Genomic DNA, 20,860 nt, shown 5'->3' with positions numbered 1-20,860 from the left:
CTATATATATATATATATATTGCTATTGTAAACTAAAACTATTAAAAAATTCTTACTGAAATAAGGCTAAATATAATATAATATAATATAATATAATATATGAAAAAATATAAACTTAAAAAAAGTTGAAGTAAATTTACTTTGAAGTGCTAAAATTACTAAAACTGAAAAAAAGAAGCTATATAGAAATATAAAAACAAATTAATGTTATTATTGTTCCAACTAAAACTATTAGAAACCGGTATTGAAATAAAGATTAAATAAAACTAAATATGAATATCAGATAAATAAATAAAAAAAACATAGGAATGTTGCCTTAGAAGATATCTAAATAATTAAATTGAAGAAGAAAATTATATTATATATATATATATATATATATATATATATATATATATATATATATATATATATATATATATATACATACTGTATATATAATGCAAAAGCACATTGCAAAACTTTAACTGAAATGTGAACTTCAAAATTAAACTATAAAACAATAAGTATATATTACAAAAATAATAATACAAGTTAAACCATACAAAAATAACACTGCATTTGGCACACTTCAAACCCATGGCCTCATTTAATCATTCATGGCTTTAGCCAAAAATAACATCATAATCTGACAATTCATTAATACAGCATATATGTTTTTAGACCTTGATGCTCCAAGGTGACACATCTTACCCCACTCTCCCCTACTGATGGCGTACGTTGTTATGAAACCTCATTAATAAGAGTTTTTATTCATTTATGTATTTATCTGAATGCATCAAAACATCCTACAAGAGCTGATGATGTACCTAAAAATACAACAATAAAGACAAAAATGCCTCCTCCTTGTTTAAGAGCATAACGCACTAGCTGTCATCCAGGCCTCTTCTCAGCTGTTATTCAGTGTGTTTGTTTTTCTTTTCTTTTCTGATAGCGCGTCTGTGACTCATCTGTACAGATGTAGATCTGTCAGCCAGCTCAAAGGAGAGAGGCTTGGCATCTCTCTGCACACAGCCGGCTGTCCTTTACTGGATTACTGATACGCGGCGGTACACAGCGTAGCTCCACGGCCGGCACTCAGCGGCTTACAGCCCATTCTGCTCGGATAAGCTAACCCTCCGCGGTGAGGAGAGAGCATCTTTAATAGAGAGCATAAAGCATTCTCCCCGTCGCACCTCACATCAAAACGCTGTGATGCGCTAATGCTGCACTTCAGCTGCCGACACACCACCTTAAACACTCAGCTGACACAGGATCTATCCGCACGTTTAGCTGGGCCCTCGGGCAACTGAGACGCAAGATGTTTCAGGGGCTTTTTAGTCCCTCAGGCCCAATTTGTATGACACATTCACAGAAAGCCAGCATTTTTCTGTGTGAATTGTTAACTAAGGTGGGAAAGAAGCTGCTCTAATGGGAATATGACTGTAAAGGTGCTGTGAAGCCCTGACCTACAGTAAAAGTGTGGTCACAAATGTAATTGGAGTATTATATCGCTATTAAGACACCCTGCAATATTGTTTTGATCTGTGCGACATTTATGTGGACATGTAGGGGACTTCAAATATCAAGTGCACTTTAATGCTTTGGGTTAAATGTAGGAGACTTTTGCTGTCGGACATGTGGGGTGTGGTGGTCGTGGTGCTCATGTGGGAGATGCAGGATTGATTCTGTATCAATGATTCTTTCACACATCCCATCGATCAATAAAAAGATGACCCTATCTGTGTAATAATTCCAGTAATGCTGAAAAATATCTTCCCTTAATGGGAATGGTTGACAATAAAGGGGCCGGAGCCCACTTGGGGGTCATAAGATAATGATTGAAAATTATATAAAAAATAAATAAATAAATAAATTAAGATGTAAAGTGAGATCATTCTTACTTTAAATTGTCATCCTCAACAGCTATCATATTTATTTACAATTTGGAGAGCCATTAAAATTGGATACATAAAAAAGAGAAGAAGACGAGTAAGAAGAATAGATTTTTTTTTTTTTTTTTAAATGTCAGTTTAAATAAATCCATAAATAAATCAATGAAATCCTTTCTAGTAATCCTTGAAACTGTATTCTGTGGAAGGCCATTTAAACCAAGTAGGAATATGTTTATGACAATTTATTATGACCAAAAAAGTCATAGTTATGATATAAAAGGAAATCTAAATCACAATGATCTTACACACACACACACAAACACACACACACACACACACACACACACACACACACACACACACACATATATATATATATATATATATATATATATATATATATACACACACACACACACAGAGACAGACACACACATAAATTAGATCATTATTATGACCACAACTCAAAATTATGACATATGAAATCATAACTGTGAGATAAAAAAAAGTTGTGATTTGGATATAAAAGGTAAACATTTGAAATGAAAAAAGTCATCATGCCATAAAAAGTCAATATCATGACAGAAAAGAAGTTAATTATGACAATTTGAAACATATAAAAGTCATGATTATAAAAATCTAAATTATGGCACAAAAATTGTCATGATTTTTCATGAATCATAATTTCATCTCCTAATTTTGATTTTTTTATTACATAATTCATAATCTCATAATTAGGATTTTTATGTCCTAATTTATATCTTTTACATATTAAAGTAGCTATGATTATTTTTATTTTATTCTTTTATTATAATTTTTTTTTTCATAATTATAATCTAACAAAGTATAATGATTTTTCTTCTTATGTGACTCGAATAAATTTCGGAATATCGCAATCACAAAATTAATAATGGTTAATTATTATATTCTGCTGACTTTTTTATGTTTGTGTGTGTGTGTATATATATATATATATATATATATATATATATATATATATATATATATATATATATATATATATATATATATATATATATATATATATATATATATATATTATAGTTTTATTAGTATATTAGTTTTAAAATAAACAGCTTTGTTATTATTACATCTGAAATACCAGAGGAAATATATTAGTATACTTGATGGTTTTTGGACAGTGGGCATGTGGTGGTAATTTCTCTTACCAACCTCTAGTGACAGTCTTGATTTTATTATTTTATAGCAGGTATTAAAAATCATCAGAGAACACTGTCTTGAAGCCCCCCCCCCACCCCCCGCATGAATGTGACCCTTCAGCCACAGATTATATATCGCTTCTTATCAAGTCTTAAAAGGAAATCTTTCCAAAAATGTGATAAATGAGTTGAGTGAGTAACTCTATATTCATCCAAAGGCACTCAGACTGTGAGCCTGAGCTACAGCACAGTCAATGCTTTTAGGAAAAGATAAGAATCAAACAGCTGGAGAAGAGCAAAAAAAAAAAAAAAAAAAGACAGTTTATGGCAGGGATAATTTATTCAAATACTATTCCGAGTCACCATTTTGAATGTGACACATTAAGGTAAAGCATTGAACTCTATGAGTCAAGCAAGCAGCAAGTAACATAAGCAAGAGTGATCTAGCTGAGTAGTTACATAAGCCCTAGTTTAAGAAATAAAACCAGCTCTCTTCTCTAAATAAAAACAAAAACAAACAAACAAACAAAAAACCTAAAATAATCATTCTTGATTGATTGGACTCTATACTACTTTTATCACTGAAACATTATCATACACTGCTCTGTCCGACGCTGCAATGTCCTACACTGATAAAACAATGGAAATATCATATCACATGAGCGAGGGAACACAACCACGGTGAATTTAAAAACACCTGAGACCCAATATCAAGAAAAAAAAAAATCAATAATTTTGTTTTGATCCTCACCAAGATCCAGGAATAATGTTAGAGGTCTGTAGTCAGCACAGACACTGCCAAACCTAACATATGCCGACATCTACATACCCACAATCCATCTCTGAACAGCGGAGCGGGTGTGAGGGCTTTTAAAAGAGCGAAGAGACACACTGCAAAATCTCTCTTTCAGAAGTCACTTGAGTAACACAACATTTAACAGTGTCCTTGTAACATGTTACATGCACTTAGTCCAGTAATGACAGTCTAATTACACTCATTGAACCCTTAACTAAACCCTGATCCTAAACCTATAGTAATTACACTTAATATTACTCAGTATTCAAATGTATAATTACGCTGTAACAAGGACAGCATAAAATAAATTGTAACAATCACCTGTTGCTGCATTGTTTTTAGTCTGATTTAGTCATAATGTTACAAAAGACTCACAATGATCCTGTCTGAATGTAACAGCAGCTTTTCAAGCAGCAGAAATGGGATAAAAAAATAAAAATAAAATAATGTAAAGATCACAGCAGTGTATATAAATGTTACATATCTCTGGGATTTATCATTACTATATAAATATGTTTTTTCATGTTCACTGCGTTTACATCTGACAGTCCTGATTAAAGCTTCTGCAGGAATAAATGTACATTTTCTACTGTACGTATCATGTTTCTATCTGCTGTTTTGAATTCAGCTGTGAACGTTTTATGTTTACATTGAGAATCACCAATGAAATGGGTCATATTAACTATTTTCAGCACATATAAAGTGATTACCAACGATTAATAGACATGTGTTCAGGTTTTCAGTTGCTGTTACAACTCACAATCACCAAAGGTATTGGAGTAGTATGTAGCATCAGCACTTTATATTATCACATTACTGTACATATAGTTTCAAAAACAAGCAGGTGATAACAAAACTGAAAAATATGGAAATGTTATATCAGTGACTGAGACATTTATTGCAAAACAACAACAACAACAACAACAACAGCATGTTGCAACACTCCGCCAGTCACATGGTGTTCATTACACCAAATATAAACTGTATCTACTGAGACATAAACCACATCAATAATCAATATTAGTGCTGTAACATAATATTGACTCTTTATGCAGTAGCCAGCTGTAGCTCTCTGGGAAGACACATATATGGACCACAAGTCAATAAAAGTCCAGCAGCAGCGAGTGATTTTACAGTGGCAGTATACTTCGTCAGTGGTTATTATTTATTTTATTTACGCACACATCATTTTCCAACTATCTATCTATCTATCTATCTATCTATCTATCTATCTATCTATCTATCTATCTATCTATCTATCTATCTATCTATCTATCTATCTATCTATCTATCTATCTATCTATCTATCTATCTATCTATCTTTCAAATAATAAAACCCCCAAAGGTGTGTAAGTGCTGAGAGAGAACTGTGAGATCCGTGACCCGTGGGGCGCGGCGGCGCGCGATCCGCCTTCCGGAGTCAGAGACAGTCAAAGTCGGGCATTCGCTGCAGTCTGACCGCCGGAGCTCCTTGCACATCTGTCCGTACTAAAATATTCCCTCTCTCCATCAACTACACAGTCTAACAACTGTTACTGTTAATAAATGCATAGGCTGTATCTCCAGCCTTTACTTGCACATTGTGCGACTCGCAGAGAGAATCTTATGCTACGACGACCCCAAGATGCAGAATCTTGCAAATACCAGAGCGCGATGCGCTTGAAACGTGCGTATCTGCGACTTAAACCAGGGCTCGCCAACTAATGCAAAAATAAAAATAAAAATAAATAGAGATTGCATTAGGCATCCATCACCCGTGGCGAGTCAAGTTCAACTTGTTTTGCACGGTCAAATCACAGCATGGACATTGTACACACCTGCGCGTAACTGCGATTGCATTGCAGATTTCAGAAAACATGAACCGTCTGAATCAGTTTGGAATAAGAAGGTCGTTACTGAACCAGTGTTCCCAAAGTTGATAACTGAATAAATGCAACCCATAAGATGCATCAGATCACACTGAAAACTGCGCGTAATTGGGTTGTTGTGCTGCGTAAGCGAACCTTACGCATCAGTTCGGAACGAGCGCATGCTTACTAAATGCTCTGCATCCAAAGTTGCTCGTTTGATGGATGATGGGTCGCAAACATCGTTGAAATGAACTCCAAACAACTTCCCACACACATGTAAAGGAATGTGCGCTGAACTCAAACCTGCACTGTCATCATCATGTCACTACACGTACTGTACATGACCTGTCCAAAAGCCCGAGCTACTTATGACATATTACCTCTAATGTAATTGAGCACGGGGCTTATGATTATGTGAATCAGACTGGCATTTCCGTTCTCCCTGCCAACTCCCACCACACCCAGAGGGCATCACACATCCCAGGGTTCTTACCTTTAATGACAATCCCACTGAAGCTGTAGAGCACAAACAGCAAGTGCTGGTGGAGCATCATATTCTCGTGTCGATGCTTGCGTCCGTCTTCTCCCTGCACTGAGGCTGATGCTGATGCCGCTTATCCAGGTGGATGGTGCGCTCTCAGTCGGGCTCGGATCGCATGGATGGAGCAAACCCGAATCTCCTGTCCCGATCCGAAGGATATGTCGCGTGTAGCAGTTACTGTACCCGGGCTGGGAGAAGATGCTGCCCGCACTGTCAATGCTGAGAAAGTGGCACTTCAGCCCCTGCCTGAGTCTGTGCCTCTCCAGAGCGCCGCATGACGCGGGTCCCGCCCACTTCAGACTGACACATGGAGACGCCTTACCCATACGCGGATTTATAACTTTCTGTAGGTTGGGATATTTCGCTACACTTTAGACAACATTGTTCGTGTTACATGTGACTGTCCCGTATTAATTGGGCTCCTGTAATCACAGTAATATGCCCGTTTAATTGAAAATATCGTGCGTGTTGTTGAATAGTACGGGACATCAAGGCTGTAGGAATGAGCTACAGGGGTGAAATCAATGACTTGTAGTACAAGTATCATTGTCATGGCTATATAATTTGATTTGTGATCATGCTAATGGGCATAGATATGTTGATGAGGAGGGATGTGCAAAGATTGCACAAATTGGGAAAGTTTATAGTCCTAGATTTGTCATAATCATGAGAGTTATTAACACAAGGGGGTTATAACACGAAGCTCTCACATACCAGATAAATATTTGATATACTGATGGCTAAAAGTTAGGAATAACTAGGATTTGTATATGTTTTTATTATGAAAGGAGTTTCAAAATTTGTATCATATACAAATTCTGGCTTTATTTGATCATATACTGTAACATGATTGCATCTTAAAATAACTTTTTTTCTGTCTGAATATATTTTATAAAAGTAATTTATTCCTGTGATCAAAGCTGAATTTTCAGCACCATTACTCAACTCTTCAGTGTCACATGATCCTTCAGAAATCATTCTGATATGCTGATTTGGTGCTTAAAATATTTTTAAAAAAGCAAGCTTTCAAAAAATTTCATCAGTGATGATAAAAATAACCATTATATTATATTATATTATATTATATTATATTATATTATATTATATTATATTATATTATATTATATTATATTATATTATATTATATTATATTATATTATCAACACTGGTCTAAATTGCTTATGTGTGTTACATCTGGCTGAAATTTGCCTCATCAGTATTTTTGAGCTATAATATATCTGTAAGTTCATTTGGACATGACAAAATATATGAGAGGACTAATATTATTATAATTTTTTTATGAATATAAAATATTGACCTATTACATTAGAATCAATTTGAAAAAATAACACAAACATCCATCTGAGAACCACTTTTGCATGTCAGTGTGGACTACAAGGAATTTTATTTATTTATTTATTTATTTATTTATTGCTGTTGTTGTTTTGTATTGGAATAATTTTGAGATCTCAATAGGAAAAAATTATATTGTTTATCCTAGTTGTTATCATCTTTAATTGGCTCTCCAGGCATTCTATCAGCAACAAGACAGTGTCATTCTCACATTATCACTTTATTTCTCATATCTGAAATATCAGTTCTTTAGAGAAGTTGCATTAAATGTTTAGCATAAACAGCAGAGGAAGAAAAAATACCATACTAATGAATGTAGTTTTTATCACCTTTATGTACCTTTTAATTATTTCCCATTCATTAAAAGATTATTTCAGGGTATATATATATATATATATATATATATATATATATATATATATATATATATATATATATATATCCATTATACTGCAAAGTATTATTTATTATTTATTACTCTCATTTATAATAAATGCACATATGCCAGAGACACACTTTACATAGTAACATCTACTAATAAAAATAGATCACTCTGCAACTGAATAAGATGAAAAAAGATTGTGTTCTGTTGGCACAGCTACAGAAGGAAAGCGAGAATGGAGATTCAAGCACAACGGAGCCAGACAGCCTTCCAAGCTGCTGGATATTAGTCTTCCTTCCACATGTTCTAGGATTGGTGTGCCGAATTGGGCTGGTGTCCATCCATGACTGAAAACACAGGGTTAAAACCATGCTTGTAGTCCGAGCTCTCTCTCCAAACCCATCAAAAGGATTTTACACCTGATTTCACATGCCGTTTGCCAAAATTCTTCCAATTTAACACAGAGACCTGACTTGCCTGTCCGATGTCTGGCCGTGGTAGAAACTTGAGGCCAATCGGCTCAAGTTCTGAGCAAGTTAAACTCAAGCTATAAAAGAACTGGGGCACAGGATATATAGCACAAGTAAGATTTAAGGTTGATGGCAAATGGTTATATCCTTCATCATTTCATTGGGCCATAGCAAAGGAATTTCGCTCAAGGGCTTTGCAAAATATTAAAGTTAATAGAGCATAACCTTTTGATAGCAGAGGGGCATTTTAAGACAAAAGCAGGTAAAGGCTTTCTTTTCTATGAGACATATACATGCATATAAAGAAGTTATAGAGTCTGTCTGCACTGTTACTTTATCACCCTTTGAAAACCAGTCTACTTTCAACACAGCTTTTCTTGTAAAATATGCTCAGGTTAGCAAGGTCTTTTGTATTTGTGAAAAAAAAAAAAAGTGTAGTGCAAATCTATCGACATGGGAATATAGATTAGAAGGGTCCTCAGACTCTCATTTTGCTATTCACTTTAATGCGTTTGACATTGACATCCATTTAAAGAAAAAATGTACAGACTTCTTTGACTTTGTAATCTTTAATACAAAAAAAATACAATAAATAAATAAATAAAAACAATAACTTCTTACTCTAAAGGAGTATTTTATTTAACCTTTTCAGTGGCATCGCATGCCGTTTATTGGATTACTTTAATCATATTAAGCCATTATTTTGGCAAACTCTCATCCGTGAATAAAATCGAGTCCATTTGAATATACGGTTTTATGCGTAAATATGTTAGTCAGCTTCAATTCTGCTGAATTAGCTCACCAAAAAGCAGTTATCAGACCATAAATTAGATGGGGCAGATTCTGGGGCGAGGAATTACCTTAAGCTATAAGTAATATAATTAATATATAATTATGATTAACCACTTGTGTCATCAGCTGGAGTGCCCATGAACTCCTATAGAGGGCACTCCACTCAGGACTCTGGCATCTTCTATTTCCATTCCCAACTCCATTTCCCATAATCCTGTGCTTAGGGCTAATAACCAGGTGTTCCCCATTACAACTCCCCTAAATAAACTGTGTTTGGACTCTCTAATAGTGCAGTCTTGTTTAGTTCTGTCTGGCATTTCCGAGCGGTTTCCCAGTGTTTTTTCCTTCCATGTTTGACTTCGGATTGTTTATACCGACTGTGATTCTCTGCCGCCTGCCCCGACCTCTGCTTGTCACTGGTGCTGATTTTGGATATCCCCTGACATACCTGACGCTGTTTTCTCATCTCTGCCTGTTTTGACCATTCTCTTTAATAAACCACTGCATATGGATCCGACCGTCTCTGACTCCTTGTTACAGAAGACTTCGCCGTATCAGAATCCAGCAGCCCGGTGTCCTCTCGTTACCAAGATATCTGGTTTATTGCCATCTTATGACGAATTGCTTGTTGTACTCCTTGCCTTGTCTCTTGACGGATCCTGTGCAGTCAATGGGCGCCGCCGATGAAATTCCAAACAGCTGATAAAAAGAAAAAACAACAACAAAAAACAAAATCCCAATAATTCACAAGTAATCCACACAACTCCAGTCCATCAATGAATGTCTTGTGAAGTGAAAAGCTATATTACAGCATGGGTAGAGGACTCATCTTTTGGTTTAAAATTAAAGAGATGGTTTAAAATGACTGCAGTGTATGTCTTTATGATGTATTTGTTTATTACAAACAATCAGCTTTTCACTTCAGAAGACACTGATGAACTGGGATCATCTGCATTACTCATGGATACTTTTGGATTACTCGTGGATAACTGCCTCCTCCTCCTCATAATAATGATAATAATAAATGTATGCCTACACTTTTTCTGTTGTCTTATTATCCCCCTGTCCTAGTTTTTTTCTATTTTGAACAATGATTGAAACCTTGTATAACAGGCACTTCTCGTGTTTATTGCCATGTTATGATAAATTGCTTGTTGTGTTCCTCAACTGTACGTCGCTTTGAATAAAAGTGTCTGCCAGATCAATAAATGTAAATGGATTATGGGATTGGACATAAATTCTGATGGCACCCATTCCCTGCAGAGGAAGCTGAAGAAACAAACTCTTATACAGTACATATTGGATGGCTCGAGGGTGAGTACATTTTCAGAAAATCTTTGGGTGAACAATTTCATTATTCAGTGTTTTACAGCGTGTCCAAAATAGACTTACAATCTATACAGCATGTGTTGTAAAGATTCCATATCACATTTAATTAGCAAAATGTATGGAGTTTTCGTCTGTTGAAAGTCTTCTGGAAAAATAGCTTGTCAGATGAACAAGTTGTATGTTGTTAAACAACAGTACGAGCCTATGGTCAGACTGAAGGGACCTGGAACATCACCAAATACATCACGTTGCAGACGAGTCGCAGACTGTGTATGCATTTTTTATTTAATTTCAATATTATCATGCAAAGCAGTTTCTAGGTTACCTTAAAAAGCACTTTACATTGTACCCATTTGAACAAGCTCTCTCAGAGTTAAACCAGGGAGAGAGATGGGTTTGGCCTCATTTTAATGAACAGTTACCATGGCTGTGTCTCATACTAAGTTTCATGTTGCATTCAGAGGAAACGTATGTCAGCATTCTACAGATCTCATTACATTGCAAATCTATAAATATTCAATCAAAATGGTTGCCTGGAGAGAAACGGTTCTTGTGCCTCACCGATGAGCTAATTGAATCCATGAAACGCTCTAGCAAATATGCCCGCAGTGCACATGTCATTGTAACCCCGAGAGTCAAGCGACTGCAAATTGGTTTTTTGAAAAAACATATTTTTTCTTATATGGAGCGTATGTATTCTGCTGGAAAGCTCGGAGAGTGCGTATAAAGAGCTTTGACTGTTACATTGGAACCACTGTCACTACAACGCATGTTTGCTTGATCACAATCTTTTGGGGAAATTAATTTAACCCTTTGCACTGCAGTTAACACAGAATTCTCAGAACTAACAGCTTCCATCCATTATCGGCCATTGTTTTTGCACTCTTCAATAAAACAAAGAAGCGAACAGACCAATCAAGAGGAAACTTTCTAAAGTCTAAGAGCATCTTGAGCAGCCCTAAAAACCCTTTCAACCACACACTAAACGAGGCAAATATTCCTCATAATTCAATCTACAATGCACATAATTATGTTTAGTTTTTTTTTGTTTTTTCTTTGAGTGTTTTTATCAAAGTGCATCTTGATGATACTTGTTTAATGTCTCATCAGTATTCAAAGAAACATTAAGTAAGAGATAAACACCAAATAAATGATTAAAACACCACATACAGAATACAAGTGATTATTCCCGTCTTTCTCCAGTAGTTGTTGGGATAGTAATGATGATTCGAGACAGATACATTACACTGGATGTTTTGACAGGCATGTTACTGCTGAATAGAGGTAAACACAGGATGCTTTTAAATGAGGCTTTCAGTCATATTACCTTTGAGATTAATTAACGTCCGCACAAGTCGATGAGACTCGATGTTGTGACATTGCAACACTTTCCTGAGTGATTCTCAGGGGTGAGTTCACTAAACAATTGTGCAGTGTTTCAATGCAAAACCTCCATCTTCTTCACTAACCACTGACACTAAATCCATTGAAGTTGTTCTGCACCGATATAAATTATAAATAATATAAATTATAAATAAGGCTTGCTGTGTGTATATATATATATATATATATATATATATATATATATATATATATATATATATATATATATATATATATATATATATATATACAGTAAAGACCAAAAGTTTGGACACACCTTCTCATTCTAAGAGTTTTCTTTATTTTCATGACTATGAAAATTGTAGAGTCACACTGAAGGCATCAAGGGCTGTTTGACCAAGAAGGAGAGTGATGGGGTGCTGCGCCAGATGACCTGGCCTCCACAGTCACTGGACCTGAACCCAATCGAGATGGTTTAGGGGTGAGCTGGACCACAGACAGAAGGCAAAAGGGCCAACAAGTGCTAAGCATCTCTCAGGGAACTCCTTCAAGACTGTTGGAAGACATTTCAGGTGACTACCTCTTGAAGCTCATCAAGAGAACGCCAAGAGTGTGCAAAGCAGTAATCAAAGCAAAAGGTGGCTACTTTGAAGAACCTAGAATATGACATATTTTCAGTTGTTTCACACTTTTTTGTTATGTATATAATTCCATAATTCCACATGTGTTAATTCATAGTTTTGATGCCTTCAGTGTGAATCTACAATTTTCATAGTCATGAAAATAAAGAAAACTCTTTGAATGAGAAGGTGTGTCCAAACTTTTGGTCTGTACTGTGTGTGTGTGTGTGTGTGTGTGCGTGTGTGTGTGTGTGTGTGTGTATATATATATATATATATATATATATATATATATATATATATATATATATACTTTTTTTATTTTGCTCTTTTTGTCTGTTGCAGTTAAATGAAAATTCTCCCTATTTATAAATACATTTTATGTAATCAATCAATTAATCAAAATGCCAGACTTCTCCAGTCATTTTGTCCACTTTATGACCGTTTGCACTGAAGACGATAAAATAAGAATTAAGTCTTCATAATCATGAAGTCCACACCTATATGACAACTTATAACTATAACAACAGAAACATAAAGTTGGAATCCCTTTCAGAATGTTTTTACCATTGACAGCCAATCAGAATCAGATTAAAGAGTGCAAACATTTAAAGCGGCAGACCACAAAATTGCAGTACGCACTTATAATAAACAGAGCACTCTTGTGCGTTAATTCGGATGCTTATATAGCTATCATTACAGTTGTACTTCTCAGTGTGACCGTTCCTTTAAACGCCACCTCTTTCTTACAGTCATCTGCAATCTCATATATAGAATCAAGTCCCATCTCTACATTGTTTTTTGTTTTCTGTCAAAGTTCTGTAGCTATTTCTGCTGCATCGTCACTTTAATACTGCACTATTTTAGCCAACTGAAAGCAGGTGATGACCATAAAATATGTCAAAATTATAATATGCCAGATATAGAAAATGTTCCGCATCCACCACAAATAGTGAACCACGTCGTCCAAATCGAATTCAGTTCTAATTTTGTGGGTGTGTTTGTGTGGCTACTTGATTTGCATAATTCCTTTAGTGAATCTGTAGTGGCTGTATTTCATTGTTAGTGAATTCCCTCCACACTGTGCATTAGAGCCAACCAAAAACTAAAATGTATTTTTTTTATGTTTTAAAATGCAATGTATCTATTTTATCTAATCAAGGTGATGTTGACGTCTGGAGAAAGCTATATTATTGATAGAGGAGTCATATTTTTGGAAGCAGCTGTTTTCAGTTTTTCAGCAAAACTGCAGGTTTTGAAAATGGAGTCGTGTGGATTATTGTTATGGTTTTTATCAGCTTTTTAGACTCTCATTCTGACGGCACCCATTCGCTGCAGAAGATCCATTTGCGCAAGAGATGGAATGCTAAATTTGTTCAATTCCAAAGAAGAAAAGAAAAACATCTACGTACGTCTTGGAAGGTAAGTACATTTTAAGTACATGTTTAGCACTATTCATTTTAAGGTGAACTAGTGTAAATTAATTTCTTCAAGTGTATTCTAATTCAAGTTCTAATAATTTTTTACAGATTTGAAGTAGCTTCTCCTGACATGCGAACAAAATGCATGATAGAGCTGGGGACCCGTCCTGAACCCAGTGGGCTTCCGCAGAATTCGAAACAGGAGCTCTACTAATTGCCTGTCTGTCTGCGTTCAGATCTCCACACCTGCATTATCTGAGACAGAATCTTCCAGATTGCCCGACAGTCAGTCTGTCGTCCCCACTGAGTCCGGGAAGCGGGATGTGGAAGGAGCTACTGCCGCCGCAGATACTTCGCGCTGATTGCTTTGCGTTTGCCGGTGTACATTAACGATGGCCCATGGCAGCTGGCGTTCTCACAGACCACTGGATGGAAAATGGACCGGTTTTCGGATTTAATTACCCAAGATTGATTTTACCCCTTCTCTCTCAGCTCCTATCCTCTTAGCAACCAGAAAACATTTATTTCGAAAACAGGACAAGACAAATGACAAGACCACGGCCTTCCACCCCATTCCTTGGCTCAGTCCATGCATTCATGTTCATTTTAATCCAATGACAATGGATGATTCATTAGCATAGCGGAATATGTGCATTTGGACCAGTGACAGCTCAGATCTCCGCTGCAGCTGTTGTTGTTGCTTGATATCATTCCCTTTTCATTTCAAAAACTTCCCGTGATCTCTTTGCACTTCATTTAAATGAAAATGTGTGCGTCATCCTCCGCAATAGTTCCAAAATGTTAATTTCTGCATTTGCATTTCTCTTTATCAATATTTAGTTGTAATGCTATTATAAAGTAAGTTAGACATTAAGATAAGACGCTGGTGACAAGACCTAATGTCTAATCATTTGCTGTGTGAATAAAGGTCTCAGCTGATGAGTGTTTGCTTTAGACAGTTCCTTTGTTTCAAACTATTTATTGAGTTGTCTTCAAAGATATGTTATTATTATTATTATTATTATTATTATTATTATTATTATTATTATTGTTGTTGTTGTTGTTGTTGTTGTGGTTGTTGTTGTTGTTGTTGTTTTAATCCAGGGCTGGGCCAGTGATTTAAAATCATTGCAATACAATAACAACTTATTCATATTTTCAATGTTTTAATTTTTCGATTTTTATTTTATATATATTTTATATATATTTTGTTTATTTTTCTAGTTAACTGCTTTTATGTTTTTAGTTAACTATAGTAACCCTGGGCTTTTAGTGATACGTTATTAAATCTAATTTTATTTTCAGTTAAATTTTGCCTTCCAGTGATTACGAAAACAAAATTATCAAGATGAAATGATTAAAACAAGATAAAAGACAAAAATTATGAAATCATTGAGATCAATTATTGTGCTGCATTCAGCTTCCCTGTCGTTCAATTCAATTTATTTAGCTCATTTATCTTTAAAAATGTGTAATTGCGTTTATTTTCAGTTGAATTATATTTAAAGTTCAAGGAAAAACATTTGTTTAAAATTATTATTATTGTTTTTTAATTATTATTATTATTATTATTACTATTTAAAAGTTATTTAAAAGCCATGTTATAATCAATGTGGGGTAAGATGTGTCAGTGGGTGTATATGTACACAGACACACACACACACAAACACAGTGTGTATAGAAAAGAATCATCCAACTTTTTTTTTCTATGAAAATGAGCGCTGTGAGACGCTGGCAGAGCGAAGGGGCTTGAGAGAACTGTGAGATGTATCCATCTCTTTACTTGTGCCTGTCCACAACTTTACCCCAAAGATCTTTTGAGAGTGCCTTACCATCCACAGTTGTTTGTTTGCTTCAGTTGCACTACCAAGGACTGTAATGCTCATTAGGTGTGCAGCAGTAATACATTTTCCTTTGAACTGTTGTTATTTCTTTGTGGAATATTTGATTTTAAATCAGACTCTCAGTGCCCTGTGGACACATTCTGGGCTATTATTCACTCCACACACTGCTGTTGCTAAACTGACAGCATTAAATGGGAAATGATGCAACCTGTTTTGTTTGGTGATTAGTCTTGTTACAATCTGGACTGTTTTCTGCAGAGGAACCCTCACACATATGAGTGAGTCAAATGTGCCACCAAAAAATGCTTCCCACCAATATACGTCACACAGGTCAAACTCGCCTTCAACAATCACCTTCAAAAACACCCCTGCAAAACCTAACAGAAACAACAAAACCCCAGACTGTTTGGAAGAAGATCTCAGACAAAACCTTGCAATGCAATGATTTTTCAAAATGAGCCATGTACCAAAATGTAGCTGTACATTTGTATGAATCCCTTTGCATTAGAAATAAAATATCAAACCACGTGTCATTTGCAATCACATGAAATCCATAATCTATATATATATAAAAAAAAAACACTTCCTCCAATGCAAAAGTTCCTCCTCTATTGTCCTTTCACATTGGAATAAACCAACAAACTGTTTTCGCTTATACATTATGAAGCAGACAGCGAAACCATTCAGTTGCAGAAAGGTTGAACAGATTATTTTCAGTATGAATCAAAAACTACACAAACTGTGTAGAGAAATATCTGCGTGGATGACTTTAATGAGTCAGTTCTTTTCAGTGAATTACAAAAGATACAGCACAATTGCCAATCACTCTAACACTGTGTCCTAACCAGCCGGCTGGAACAACAACATAACTATAATGATGATCTCAGGTACTGATTATGTGCTTTATTTAATGTTAGCAGGTCAAATGTGTGATTGAATATTATTTACCTCAGATCTTGAAGATTAATTAGGCTAAAGAAATCCTGAATGTTAGAACTGTGAAATCAGTGTAAACCAACAATTGTATTCCATGACAAAGATTGTATCAGGCACTCAGTATGTATTTTTAAGCATGATAAAATGGCTTATTATTTATGAATTAGACAATTAGAGCCCGCGCCCACACTCAGATTTTTCATAGATTTTGTTTTGACTTGTAGCCTTGTCACATCTGCTGTTGACAGACGAATTGATTGTATCATAATTAGCAGTAGAATTCCATTTATTTTTCTCAAATATTTATTCTTTATAAGAACTAAAATGATGGTTTATGAAACCCGAATCATTCAGAGCCAGCAAATGAACTGTATGTAAAGTTTAAAGGACGGACTGCAAAAATTTAATAAACCTTGGAATCTAATTATCAGCTAATGAATGTTTCTAATGAATGACTAAAACGTCTTTCTTTGTATTGAAGTACTGAATTGGTTGGATTCTTCTTATCTTCCCCATTGTTGAACTGTGACTACGAAGTGAACAAAATACCTTGATTCCAGTCAATGGAAGTGAAGCCTCTCTCTGTCTCTGGCAGATACCTGCAAGGATTTGCAATGACAAGAATTCCAAGCTACTAACGAAGTCTAAGAATAATCTGTCATAAATGTAGAGCATTCTGACCTTGACCTTGACCTTGATGATCATGCAGGAAAAACCTGACAGGCCAGAAAACCTCTCAGTGTAGATCTTGTTCTATTGCATATGGTACAACATTACTGTAAAAAAATGAATTAGGCGTAAAAAAAAAAAAAAAATTATAAACCTTCAGGTTGTGAACATATATTACACTCTTAAATAAGTATTTGAATTGTTATTCACAATACTTTACCGTCAACAATAAATGATCAATATCCATGTTTTTGAACCAACAACAGTAAATGGTTCTTCAGAAAATGAAAAAGTTGAAAATTATTTGTTAAGGTCATAATATATATATATATATATATATATATATATATATATATATATATATATATATATATATATATATATATATATATATATATATTTTTTTTTTTTTTTCAAATAATAATAATAATAATCCACACACACATAATTGTAAAGACAACTCTTATACTTTCATGGTGCTTTTGGTTCTATTCCAAGCATGAACCCTCAAATCTTTGGTCATGGAAAAGAAGAGCTAGTACATTATTCAGATTTTCATCTTTTATGTTTTGCAGGAGAAAGAAAGTCATATGGTTGGTAAAAATAAGGGTATTTTACCCTTATATAAAAGTAAATCATGACTGGAAATGTAAAAAAAAAAAAGCCAAACTATCATGTAAATACAGAAGACATGGATTATAACACTTTAGAATCTGTATGGATCACATTTATTATGCTCTTATGGTGCTTTTGCATCTTCTTTCAAGCTTAAAAGCTTCAGTTCTCCGTTTTAATTGCATGGAAAAAGGGTGGCTATACAGTAGGTTTAGTTCAGAAGAAAGAAAGTCATATGGTGCACAACAACATGGATGTGTAAATTGTGACAGAAAAATACAAACTAAAAGCCAAACTATCATATGAGTACAGAAGAAAAAAAGGTCTTCATAAGTTGTATGGACCACTATTATGTTCTTTTCACTGTGCTTTTACATCCTTTTTCAAGCCTCAAAACTCCAATCCCCATTCTTTGTAAATGCATGGAAAAGAGCAGCTAGTGCATTCTTCATAGTGCACAACAACATTGATAGATGATGATGATGATGATGATGATGATGATAGAAATAATAATACAAAAAGACAAACTGTACAGAAGATATGATATATGGCACTTTATAAATTGTATGGAACAGTTTTATTATGCTTTTATATGCTTTCTCAGGCTTGACTATTCCAGTCCCCATTGTAATTGCATGGAAAAGAGCGGCTATTCGTTATTTATATCGTTATACACTGTTTCTTCTTTTGTGTTGTTCAAAAGAAAGAAAGTCATTTGGTTTGCAATGACAAGGGTCAGAAAATGATGTTATAAAAAAATTAAGTTAGTTTTTATCTGTAAAGAGCCATTCTGGGAGCATTAAGTGTACATTGACTTTGAGTGTGCTGAAGGTGGATCACTCCATTGCTGATTATACAGCAGTGGTCTCATCAGTAGCCTCGTCTCTTATCTGTGCTCAAGGCTGCACCTCTTTCTCACATGTCCACATCATTCCTCCCCTCCAGACCATCTGTTCCATGCTGCCGATCTTTGGTGGTTGCCAGATCCTGTTTTCTTGATCCTCCGTTCTCTCACAAACTGCAGCTGAGAGGATACATCCCATTGTAACATCAGAGGTAATCCCTATTTTTGGCTTACACTCTGAGAGGCATGATTAGTGGATGTCCTGCTAAGTGTCTCAAATACACTAGTGCTAATGTGCGTTCACCTGATTGTCACAAATGTCAGCGTCTAACGTACAGTAGCTTATTAGCTTATACAGTAGCTTATAGTAGTTTAATAATACATGAATGTAAATAGTGGGCAACCATAATTTTTACTATCCAGGATTATTTTAGTATTATTTTTATACTTTTATATTATTATTATTATAGCATTTTTTACTATTTTCAATTAGATTTGATTATATATATATATATATATATATATATATATATATATATATATATATATATATATATATATATATATATATATATATATATATATATATATATATATATATATAATTTGTTTTTATATTTATTTTTTATTTTAGTTCAATTTAGGTACCATTTAAAACAAAAAAAAACAGAAATGAACAAATCATAACCGTCATATGAAAAACAGTAACATTATTTCCACAAACTGAATAATTAATAATAATAATAATTATTATTTTAGGTAAACTTTTAATTAAAAGAATGAAATTAAATTAGCAATTAAAAAATATATTCATATGATGGAGGAAGTGTATTCATTCCATGTATGAATTTTAATGTATCTTTGAATGAATTAATAGACTAACAATTAGCACTACATCACTGGCCCCTATAGGATTAATCTCGATACTTTAAATGAGAACCTTGTGTGAATGACATACCAGAAATAATCTATGCCCTCGTAATAGTCGGCTGATCTTTTCTTGACTGGCTGCATTTGCTTGTGGATCACCTCCAGGTGTTCCTTTGTTAGTATATGACAGTCACATCCCTGAACTGACTGAAGCGGCTCCACACTGAAATAATGCTTCCAGAATAAAGCCGAAGAGAACTGTGGCATTGCATTATTCAGGGTATTGAACATTTTCTGTCATGAAATGGCATGCTCTTGCGATTGTGCCAGTGACTCAAACAATATCACAATACGCGGTTTACATCAAAACGATCCTATTCAAAGTCTCTGGCTTTGAAAGCTTATTATTGTCGATGTAATTTCCATTTGGATTTTCCATATAATAATAGGCCGCTTGATGCCTCCATATATATCAAATATATATTTAAAGTGAGAGTTGAGCCAAAAATTTCAATTCCGTTATCATTTACTCTCCCACATGTTGTTACAAATCAGTAATACTGAATTTTTTCCATGCAACACAAAAAGACGTGTTTAGCAGAATGTCCAGGCTGCACTTTTCCATATTATGAAAGTGAATGGTTACTAGATTTCAAGCTTAGAAAATGACAAATAATCTATATATGACTTGTGCACTGTATTCCAATTTTTCTAACATGATAACATAATACTAATTCCTATTCTGTATGCATATTCAAATACGTAATGTTACTGTCAATTGCAAGAGTTGAGGCAGAGGAGAAGATTATCTGTGAATAATGACTTTAATTAAAACATTTTTATTGTATCGCCTGGAAAGAAACACGATTGGGCAAGTTTTGAGAAGTAACGTTAATTGTGCAGGTTTTGTTTTGAAAACCTGCCAATCCTAAACTGAACGCACGTGCTGGAGATATACAGTACTACTTATCAAAGGAGTGCCTTTACTGACAAGATGCGCATGAAAATCGCATTCGATTATTTGCACAGCCCTACTGATCTCCATGCAGAGATCGAAAAGAAATGGAAGAGACCATTTTCTTCTTGCATCCATCAGTTTCAGCATAAGAGTTATGCCAACATTGCAAGC

At 34.6% G+C, this 20,860-nt stretch overlaps 1 protein-coding gene across 5 annotated transcripts in view; it reads right to left on the bottom strand.

Moving 5' to 3' along the window:
* Positions 1 to 6,525, bottom strand: part of LOC113058745 (cell adhesion molecule 2-like) — a 239,526-nt gene extending 233,001 nt beyond the window's left edge. For all 5 annotated transcript variants that reach the window (XM_026226928.1, XM_026226931.1, XM_026226929.1 and 2 more), the window contains exon 1: positions 6,195 to 6,525. In XM_026226928.1, coding sequence (XP_026082713.1) covers positions 6,195 to 6,255 — 61 coding nt within the window. In that variant the 5' untranslated portion in view covers positions 6,256 to 6,525. The remainder of the gene's footprint in view (positions 1 to 6,194) is intronic.
* Between the last annotated feature and the right edge of the window lie 14,335 nt (positions 6,526 to 20,860).

The sequence above is a fragment of the Carassius auratus genome, chromosome 40, assembly GCF_003368295.1.
Source record: "Carassius auratus strain Wakin chromosome 40, ASM336829v1, whole genome shotgun sequence".
Taxonomy (NCBI): Eukaryota; Metazoa; Chordata; class Actinopteri; order Cypriniformes; family Cyprinidae; genus Carassius; species Carassius auratus.
This window is presented reverse-complemented; position numbering and strand designations above follow the sequence as displayed.